The sequence below is a fragment of the Hoplias malabaricus genome, chromosome 12 (genome assembly GCF_029633855.1).
Source record: "Hoplias malabaricus isolate fHopMal1 chromosome 12, fHopMal1.hap1, whole genome shotgun sequence".
Taxonomy (NCBI): Eukaryota; Metazoa; Chordata; class Actinopteri; order Characiformes; family Erythrinidae; genus Hoplias; species Hoplias malabaricus.
The window spans coordinates 509231-520000 of NC_089811.1; the positions used below are offsets into that span (position 1 = coordinate 509231).

Genomic DNA, 10770 nt, shown 5'->3' on the forward strand with positions numbered 1-10770 from the left:
GGTGACTCTCTGTGAGGAGTGTGCTGTGTTCTCCCTGTGTCCGCGTGGATTTCCTCCGGGTGACTGTCTGTGAGGAGTGTGGTGTGTTCTCTCTGTGTCTGCGTGGGTTTCCTCCGGGTGACTGTCTGTGAGGAGTGTGGTGTGTTCTTTCTGTGTCTGCGTGGGTTTCCTCCGGGTGACTGTCTGTGAGGAGTGTGGTGTGTTCTCTCTGTGTCTGCGTGGGTTTCCTCCGGGTGACTGTTTGTGAGGAGTGTGGTGTGTTCTCCCTGTGTCTGCGTGGGTTTCCTCCGGGTGACTGTCTGTGAGGAGTGTGGTGTGTTCTCTCTGTGTCTGCGTGGGTTTCCTCCGGGTGACTGTCTGTGAGGAGTGTGGTGTGTTCTCCCTGTGTCTGCGTGGGTTTCCTCCGGGTGACTGTCTGTGAGGAGTGTGGTGTGTTCTCCCTGTGTCTGCGTGGGTTTCCTCCGGGTGACTGTCTGTGAGGAGTGTGGTGTGTTCTCCCTGTGTCTGCATGAGTTAATGAGAGAAACTAATGATTTCCCTCTTTCACTTGATAAGGGCAGCGTCTTTATCCTGGAGCTGTGATCGTAGATCATGGGATATTAGTCCGTAAACTCAATTATGAAATGGCCACGTTAGAGGCTAATGGGTCTAGATTTCTGTAGAAGATCTCGATCTTGAACACCTGAGTCATCCCTTTCATGGAGATTAATTTACAGAAGATGAACATTTGCATTTGACATGTACATAGAGCAATGCCTGGTTGAGTGATTAAAAACATTGATTGTAGAGTGACACATGATTGATGAGTAAGATTTCCCAGTTTGATTGACAGTTTTCATTAGCTCCAGCTTTCCAGGGGCTCCAACATCCCGCTCCATCATTCCTTTTTCTCACCCAGTCCATCTTGTAGTTCTGTGACACCAGTTGGAGGCGCTTGCTTTTCTAAACTGGAATCTCCCTCTGAGGACCTGTGCAATATATCTGACAGGAGCAGTGCTAACACAGTCGTTGTAGCTGACCTCAAGATATTGCATTACTTCATTTGTCATGTCCTTATTGAGTTCACCACAAGAGGGTGCTGTCATTTGAATAGGTTTTTAACACATCTATGGGTGAGTCATGCAGCTCACAGTATCAGCTCCAAAGACCAACAGGGAACATAGTGAAATGGTACTCTTCATCTCCTTCCACCAGAGTTAATATCTGATTTAAAGACATTCTTTGCCTCCACACGCAGATGGAGGGTGTGTATATACACACACACATGTAATGTGTAACTATTCGTCGTTGTACAGCAAGTCTTCTGTATTTTACCCATCTGTGGCAGTGAACACACACACACACACACACACACACACACACACACACACACACACACACACTTTCAGGACCTTGCTGTAAAAGTGAATTACTCTGAGGCTTTAGGAGCAAAAATACCACTAACGCTGGTCTAATCTTTGAAAGTATTTGGCTGGGTTTGTGCAGTTTGTGAAATTGAAATTTCATGAGCGTTTACAGAAAAGAAGTTTAATGATTATCCATCAAAAAAGGTAGGTATTTGGTAAAATCTACAAACACAACATGTACACACTAATTAATGTTAACAATTCCACCTCCAACAACTACACGTTTCAGGAAACAAGAATCTCCTGCAAATAAGAACATAAAGCATGTGCGTAAAGCATAAAGCATAAAGCTGCCTCATATAAAGACGTTGTAACTGTAACTGACCAAAATGAGGACAGTATGAGGTTCATAGGGTTAAAGGAACCTGTGACGTTTAACAATAAATAATCCCTGGACAGTGTGAGTCAGCTCTAAGTGGACACTATCACTGTCCAGTGAGTGCAGGTATGTGTCTGATCTACGGGTCGAGGACGAGAGCCTCCATATTGTCGTTGAACATGACCCTGCCGTTCTCCTCCCTGCTGCACTCTGGGTGTTTGAGCAGCTGCAGAACTCCTGCCTTCAGCTCTGGAGAGGCGTTCTTACTGAAGTCTACAACCTCTGTGAGGAAGTCCAGCAGCAGTTCTCCTCGCTCGTCCCCTGGAGAGAAGCACTCGCTGATGTCCATCTGAGACGGAAGAGTGTATTTACTGTACGGGATTCCTCTGGCGTCCAGGAACTTTCTGATGTCTCCTGTATTAGTGAATTGGTTGAGGTCACTGTTACCGATGTACTCTGCTCGGTACGTTCTCCACAGTCCACCCCATCCACTGTCTCCTGCAGGGGGCGTAATGATAAAGATATTGGATTAACGATTAGATAAGGCTACATTCTCAGCGCTGCAGTGACACTGACGTGGTGGTGGTGTGTTAGTGTGTGTTGTGCTGGTGCGAGTGGATCAGACACAGCAGTGCTGCTGGAGTTTTAAACCCTGTGTACATTGATCAACACCTGTCAGTGTTACCTGAGGCCAGGATGATGAGCAGTTTTCCATGATTGTTCAGCAAACTTTGGAAAAATGCAACTGTGGCCTCGGGATCCCTCACATAATACAGCATCTAGACGGAGAGGAGACACCAGAAGCAGCTCATTAGATGGAAAATTAGTCTTTGTTTACACTGGAGGACAATGTCCTTAAACACTGGGAAGGTGAGGACGAGTACATGTCTCCTCTGAGACACCATCATCTCATTAGCACTTATGCTAAAGCTAATGCTTCCCCAATGAACAGCTCCATGTACTGGAGGAGAGCATTGACTGCCCAGGTCTGTCACATCAGCAGACAGACACCTGTGTTGGGGTGTTGAGGGCGATCCCACACTCTCAGAGAAAGAGAGACCAGTTGTGCTCTCCAGGACCCCTGGCCTTGAGTGGTTGACGCAACATCTGGGCTTTAAAACGGCACCCTGCTGTAGATAAAGTCAACGCTAAGACCCCTGCCCCACTCAGGAACCAAATGTCTACACTCCAGGCTACACCTGATCTGTGTTCTCTGACTGCAGCTGTTAACTCTTAATAGATGTTTGCTGAAAAAAAAAAAAAAAAAAAAAAACAATTATAAAAACACATATGTTTCCCAGTGGACAAAAAGAGAATCACAACACAGCTTAAACACCAGTACGAACCTGAATCATGTGAATGAAATCCATCTTTTTGTCTGTGTTTCTCTGTTTCCAGTTCTCCTCGAACTCAGACGCTGTCATCGTATTAAACCTGAAGGTGATGTGGTCCAGGTCTGGAGTCTTGGAGACTAACACTAAACACAGTGGAATACCGTTAAAACTCTGTTTAAATACTGTCTGAATAAATATGTGACATACTGTAGAATACAATGGAAAAGCAGTTAAAATACAGTGAAATGGAGTTAATGGTAAACATTATTTATGTTTAACTGCTGCCAAAATGTTCACTGAAATTAAAAAAGTTAGAACAAAACTGTTATGTCTTTATTATGTTATGCCTCTATTAAAATAACATACAGAAAAAGTGTAAAGATTCTGCTCAATAACATGAAACTAACACACAGAGGTACATTTCAGAACTCTTCCTTCTTCTCTTCAAGTTGCTCCTTGAGCTTCTATTGTTTCTAGTGCCACCTACAGGAGGACTGCTGTAGTTGTGTTTAACCACAAACAACAATTTGCTTCTCATGTTTAATCAGTGTTTGGGGTTCCCCACACAGGGCTGGGTTTGTCTGTTAACACACGCCATGTTGGACGTTACAACTTCCATTCATATTTCTACAAGTGAATCCCGGAGACGAAGTGAATGAAATGAAAACAAAAAAGGAATGAAATATTTTAAATATTTGTACAATGGAATGTGTCTATTTCACACGGACACAAGGAGAACACACCACACTCCACACAAACACTCACCGGGAAATGAATGAAATCAGAATCACCCTAAATTTAACTGAGAAGGCAATATTTCAAATGCTGAAATTAGAAAGTGTTATTGATTTTTAAAAAAATCTTTGCTTTTTGAATAGTTTTTGAATTTGATGCCAGCAAAAAAAAAAAAAAAAAAAAGTGACAGGAAACAAAAAAGTTAATTAGCAATAGATCAGTGACATGACTGTGATTAGAAAGAGCGCCTTACAGAGGCCGGACCTTACAGAGGTAAAGAGAGTGAGGGGTTCACTCTGAAAGACTGCAAACTGAAGTAATTCAAGAATAACGTTTCTCAACTTAAAAGAGTAAAGCATTTTGGGATTTCTTCGCGTAGGACACAGTATCATTATCATCACAGTAACCTTTATATCTGTAAACCATGTCTCCACTGGGCTCCACCACCTCGTTGTCCACTTTGGCGTCTGGATACAGCAGGTGCAGCTGGCCAAGCATCTCCAGGTCCATCTCCCCTGAGGATGGTATGAAACATGAGGGTGGACATTACGGCTGTGGGCTTTTGTCAGGTAAAGTCAGGGCTTAAATATCAGTGTGGAAACTGAATAAACAGAATACATCGTTTAGTAACAAGGTCACTGAAGTTTTATTAAAGGTGCAATCTTTAATACTAATTTCAAGTGTTAAAATGGCTGCCACAGTCCAAACTCAAAGCACTGCAGTCTGTGCCCCACAACAAGAGGCAAAGCTCGTGTGGGTTGCCAGGTTGAGGACACTGAACCTTTTGGATCTTCAGAGTTAAAAAGTATATGGCAAAAAAAAAATCAACCTCTTACTCAGAGTCACAGAAACCATAAATGTAGACTTTTAGACAGCAGGCTTTCATTACTACAACATATTTACCATTTGGGGCTCTTCATACTCACCCGTTTTCTGAGGGAAGTGGCCTGCCCTCTACTTGTTTCCTCTCTCACTCTCACTTTCTGCTCCACAATGTTTGAATGCCTCATTGTTACCTCTTTTTATGGTGTGTGTTTTGCTATCCTTCTGTTGCTGCAACACTCTATATTTCTCTGCTGTGTGATTGTTACTGAAGTTATGTATAACATCATTTTGGGAAAAGGACCACGCCCAAACTCCTCTCAGCCCTCTTCATACGCATTCATAAGCTCCTCAAACTCACCCCCAAAGACTTCTGAGTTCACCTCCCTGTTTCAGTCTTTATGGGTGTGGTCTGTAGCATAAAGGATTATCTGATGTTTAACTGACACAATTGATTCATTGTTTAACCGTCTGACAAATCTTAGATTAATAAAACACTATGATCTTAATATGTCAACATTACATTTCCCATATGTCCCATAAGTCTGAGAATGAGGTGTGGAAAATAAGTAGGCTATATATTACCAATAGAACTGTTACTGTATGGGGTCCTACCTGTTCCACTTCCCACCCCCATCACGCGTAAAGTGTCCTTCCCAACTCCAATGCTGCAGAGAGTTAGAAACACAGAGAGAGAGACAGGTAGAGTAAGAGAGACAGATGGGGAGAGAGAGAGAGAAAATAATTATGCAGAGATATTTCTGATCATCATTAACGTCTAAATCATTTTTGACTGTGCTTTTGTAATGTTTAATTTTACAGAAGGCCTGAAGTGCACAGTGAAAATAAAAGTTTTAAATATGTTCCTGAGGTTAAGTCCCCATTATTTTTTCTGTCTGTTATAGAAATCAAAAGCAATTGAAAAGTGTTTCTAGCATCAATTGTACAATCTGAGACATAAAATCCTTAAAAGTTTTTTTTTTCTTCCTCAGTTTTTTTCCTACACATTTTTTTGTCGTCCCCAACACCACCTTATGCCCATTTCACACACTGTCACCCGGGATCACTGGGTGCAAGGTGGGAACACACCCGGGAGGGTGCGCTAGTCCTTCACAGGTTGACACACACTCACACATTCACACCTACGGACACTTTTGAGTCACCAATCAACCTACCAACGTGTGAAACGGGAGCACCCGGAGGAAACCCACGCAGACACAAAGAGAACACACCACACTCCTCACAGTCAGTCACCCTGAGGAAACCTACGCAGACACAGGGAGAACACACCACACTCCTCACAGTCAGTCACCCTGAGGAAACCTACGCAGACACAGGGAGAACACACCACACTCCTCACAGACAGTCACCCGGAGGAAACCCACGCAGACACAGGGAGAACACACCACACTCCTCACAGACAGTCACCCGGAGGAAACCCACGCAGACACAGAGAAAACACACCACACTCCTCACAGCCAGTCACCCGGAGGAAACCCACGCAGACACAGGGAGAACACACCACACTCCTCACAGACAGTCACCCGGAGGAAACCCACGCAGACACAGAGAGAACACACCACACTCCTCACAGACAGTCACCCGGAGGAAACCCACGCAGACACAGGGAGAACACACCACACTCCTCACAGACAGTCACCCGGAGGAAACCCACGCAGACACAGGGAGAACACACCACACTCCTCACAGACAGTCACCCGGAGGACACCCACGCAGACACAGGGAGAACACACCACACTCCTCACAGACAGTCACCCGGAGCGGGACTCAAACCCATAACCTCCAGGACCCTGGAGCTGTGACAGAGACACCACCTGCTGCTCCACAGTGCGGCCCAAAAATTTGTTGTAACAAATTATAATCAACACAATTCACCACAATGATCGCAAGCTCTGCAGAGCACCAGTAACTTCTATATTAAATTATAAATATACAATATCTAGCATCTAAAGCAATCATTGTCAGTGATATTGTTACTGATAACATACTTAATGCATTGTGCCTCTGTGAAACATGGGCTGAGTACAGTGTTCTGAATGAGTCTGCTCCCCAGGTTTTGTTCAGGTGTAGCCTGAATGTATGATGCAGATGTTATGATGCGAAGAGCTTTGAGATGCTTAGTAACAAAGTGGATGGTTATAAAATGCAGCACTGTTTTATCTTATCACAATCTAAAAGTCAACGTATTAACCTTAAAAGATGTGGAGGAGCTAATGCACGCATTAAAACTGCAACACTCTTCTTGCAGGTAGTGCATAAAAGTTACGTAAACGTCAGCTGAAAATTTGTCTAAGTTCAAAATGCAGCAGTGGGACTGCTCACCAAAACTAGACAATTTTAGCCCAGTCTTCTCATCACTTCACTGGCTTCCTGAAATATGTTGCAGTGGTTATATACTACTCCTCTTGGCACATAAATCTGTAAATAATGTACCTTTTGGCTACTGTTTGGGGGTCAGACATGTTCTAAATATTTACATGAAAACCTACTGATATTGTTCCTGTACTGCCCCCTCCCCAACCCCCATGCATTCTGTTTGAGGTCTTGGCATTGTTTATTCAACAGGAGCCTGCTTGGCCATGCAAGGGACTGCTTCACCCCCTCCCCCTGTGTAAACAGCCCTGTTCAGAACGCCCGCTTTCAGCACCTGTTCCTTTAAATGATAATGAGCCGCTCGCTGTTCACCCCGACCCCGAGTGCACAGCAGTGAGGAGCAAGGAGCAGAAGCTCTGGTTTTTAGCCGTTTTCACTCTGTTCTCTTTCTTCTCCGTTTTTACTCAGTGCTCTTATTTCTCCGCGCTCGTTGTGTCTGTTTTGCTGAGTTTAACCTCATCTTTGCTCTCACATAAATCTCCAGTGCTGTGATTGAACAGACCCAGGTGAGAAGGTGAGGCACTCCTGAATTCTGTGTGGGCGTGTGTGTGTGTGTGTGTGTGTGTGTGTGTGTGTGTGTACTCTGACCCCGAGGCTTGTCTTACCTGGACAGGATTTCTGGGAGAGTTTTCTGGATGAATTCTCTCATACACTGGTGCTCAGAGGAACGCTCCAGGAACAGCTGGAACGCCTGGAGGTATCTGGGGTAATCCTCCATCAGACTTCGTAAAGGAGCCGCCATCGTCTGGAACACACAGTGTGTGAAATCTCTGGATGAACATGAAAATGGACACACTTAAGCTGCGCTCTTCAGACCAAACCCGGTCCCTTCAGGTGCCTTTGGATGCTTAAAGATCCAGAACTAAACATAGGAGTGTGTTGCTGTTTATCTGGGAAAGCTCTGCTCTACGTAGGACTTAGATGGCATTCAGCCAGGAGAGTATTGCTGAGGTCAGGTGCTGATGTTGGTGATTAGTTCTAGATCCTACACGTGTGTATCTATCTAGTCTGTGTTAATCCATGTTAAATAAAGTAAAGGACCTGTTTAACCAGTTAATACAATTGTCTTCTACATTTAACACACACACAATGTTTATGTTCGCCACGTCAGCTCCACACAACCACCATTTACGATGAGAGAGTTGATCTATTAACAGCTCCACGTTAAGAAAGCAGAGTCACATAAAGAACACTGCTGACAATAGGCTGCCATTTCAATCCTCACAATAAGAGTGAAGTAGAAGTAAGCCATCAGCCATTGTATTATAAAACATCCACCTTCATCCTCACCTTCATCAACTTCCTAAAACCCAAAGCCCCCGCCACGGTCCAGCGTTTTCTCTTTCCACTGAAATAAACACCAGTCTTAGTCTGAGCCACAATTAATGACTCAATATACCTTTGTAGTTCATCTCCAGTTATTTTTATTTGTCTTGTTTCTTGGCATGGACATCCAGCACTCTCAAAACTGATGGTTCTGTACAGAACGAGAGAACGTGCTATAGATGGTTCTACTTCTACAATAGGTTTCTGTAACGAACCAAATAGAACCAATAGAAGAGCCCTTTTTGTGCCCCATAGAAGCCTCTTACTGAGATTCATTTATAGCACATTCTCCATCAACCTGAAGAACTCTTTAAACGTGTAATGGTTCTTAGAGCGTTCAGAGTTCTACATGGAACCATTTGCTTTAATAAAGTACCCTTGTAGAACCATCATTTTTAAAGTGTGTGTAGAATAAAAACATGTCGTAAAACAAGGTAAAGAAGTGAGAGAAAGACAGAGAGACACACAGAATGGTAGAGAGACAGAGCTTGAGAGAAAGAGAGGGAGAAACAGTACAGCCCTCTGCAGCCTCTGAGGGAGAGATATACTGCAAGGACCTACTGCAGCTGTCTGTTGATAGAGAGAGAGAGAGAGAGAGAACCCACACTTTTAAATGCACAGTGTCTCAGTCCAGCAACAGCTAGAACACACCTAGGTTTAAAACAGGTTTAGTACCTGAGGTAGGTACTGAATGCTGTGATCCAGGGCCAGTGTGGATTTGTTGTCAGAACTGGTGGGTGGTGCCCTGTGGTGACCCCATGTGGAAGCTACTGAAAGTGGATGGATAACATTGTTAAAGGCCTTTCTTTAAAAGATAATTAAGGAACATTGAAGTCCTTACAAGTGAAACACAAATACATAGTGTTCAGAGTTATTTAAATGTCGCCAAGTCAGAGATGTTCTCCTGCAGACAGTGAGAACCTTGTCCATTCATCCATTACCTCGAGATCCGATTAATGAAATGCTCTGTGACCTGCTCTCCCACCTGAGTCCAGTCCACTGCTGCAGGGGTCCAGACCCGCAAGAGAAAGTGGGATCACACTAAATCAAATCAAATCAAATTTATTTGTATAGCGCTTTTTACAACTGACGTTGTCACAAAGCAGCTTCACAGTTTCAAAACAGAACATTTAAATAAAAGCCCAATGCAAGCAAGCCGAAGGCGACAGTGGCAAGGAAAAACTCCCTCGAGGCTGGAGGAAGAAACCTTGGGAGGAACCAAGACTCACAAAGGGGACCCATCCTCCTCTGATCAAACTATAGATTGAATTTTAAATGATCACCAATGAAGTGTCATTATGCTACATAATAATAATAATAATAATAATAATAATAATAATAATAATAATAATAAGGTGAGCAGCTGGTCTGGTCTGCAGGAGAATCCAGCAAACAGTCTTCCATCAGTGGGCCACCATTCTCTCAGAAAAAAACAGTAAAACAGTAAAAGGGAAGCAGTTAGTTTAGTTGAGTGCAGCAGAGAATAAGAGCATGTGAATATTTTAGTGTAGTGACGGATCAGACTGTAACAGACTGGGAGTAGGGAAACCAGAAGGAGCTCAGGCAAAGACATCCTTTCGTTCCAAGCAAGAGAAATTGTGAGCACATCATCCAGGTTTACCCTGATTCTCCATGTCCATGAGTTCCTGAAACGACAACCTTAAACTAGACAGAGGTTGGTTGCCAAAGGCTAAACTGAACAAGTGTGTTTTGAGCCTAGACTTAAACATAGTGACTGTGTCTGCGTCCCGAACACTAGCTGGAAGATTGTTCCAGAGCTGAGGGGCTTTGTAGGAGAAGGCTTTCCCCCCCGCTGAAGTCTTATGAATTCTGGGTACTAGTAAGAGGCCGGCGCCCTGAGATCTGAGTAATCTTGGTGGTTCATAGTGTGTGATGAGGTCTCGCAGGTATTCAGGGGCGAGACCATGTAAGGATTTATACGTGAGTAAAAGAATTTTGTAATCAATACGGAATTTAACTGGAAGCCAGTGAAGGGCCGATAAGACTGGACTGATATGATCAAATTTTCTAGTCTTAGTGAGGACCCTGGCTGCAGCATTTTGAATTAACTGGAGTTTACTCAGGTTTCTGCTGGAGCATCCTGATAAAAGTGCATTGCAATAATCTAATCTTGATGTAATAAAAGCGTGAATTAATTTTTCCGCATCTGGGAGGGATAAGGAATTACTCACTACACCCGCTCTCCTGTTAGTTTTGGGCTGCTTCCACACCTGCCTTGTTTGGTCCAAACCTGAAACAGCACACGTGAAAGGGGCCTCGGACCACGGTCCGGAACAAAGAGGTGGTCTTGGTCTGGATCAAACTGAACCAAGGTGTGGTTTGTGTGAATTGTGAAAACATTTTGTTGTGGGTTAGACCTTCAGACCAATTACAGGAAGTAGATTCATTATAAAATGTATTCTATATATTTCCT

General features: G+C 43.7%; 1 protein-coding gene across 9 annotated transcripts in view; it reads right to left on the reverse strand.

Moving 5' to 3' along the window:
- Positions 1-1375: 1375 nt before the first annotated feature.
- LOC136710907 (histamine N-methyltransferase-like) overlaps positions 1376-10770 on the reverse strand; it is an 11372-nt gene continuing 1977 nt past the window's right edge. The window contains exons 1-8 of one of the 9 annotated variants that reach the window (XM_066686796.1): positions 9322-9380; positions 9012-9103; positions 7616-7780; positions 5232-5284; positions 4202-4309; positions 3072-3202; positions 2411-2504; positions 1376-2223 (exon numbers count right to left, since the gene is read on the reverse strand). In XM_066686796.1, coding sequence (XP_066542893.1) covers positions 1865-2223; positions 2411-2504; positions 3072-3202; positions 4202-4309; positions 5232-5284; positions 7616-7752 — 882 coding nt within the window. In that variant the 5' untranslated portion in view covers positions 7753-7780; positions 9012-9103; positions 9322-9380 and the 3' untranslated portion in view covers positions 1376-1864. Of the gene's footprint in view, positions 2224-2410; positions 2505-3071; positions 3203-4201; positions 4310-5231; positions 5285-7615; positions 7781-9011; positions 9107-9277; positions 9381-10525; positions 10588-10770 lie in introns of those variants that run through there. The other 8 variants (XM_066686795.1, XM_066686794.1, XM_066686791.1 and 5 more) reach the window with 8 other exon arrangements.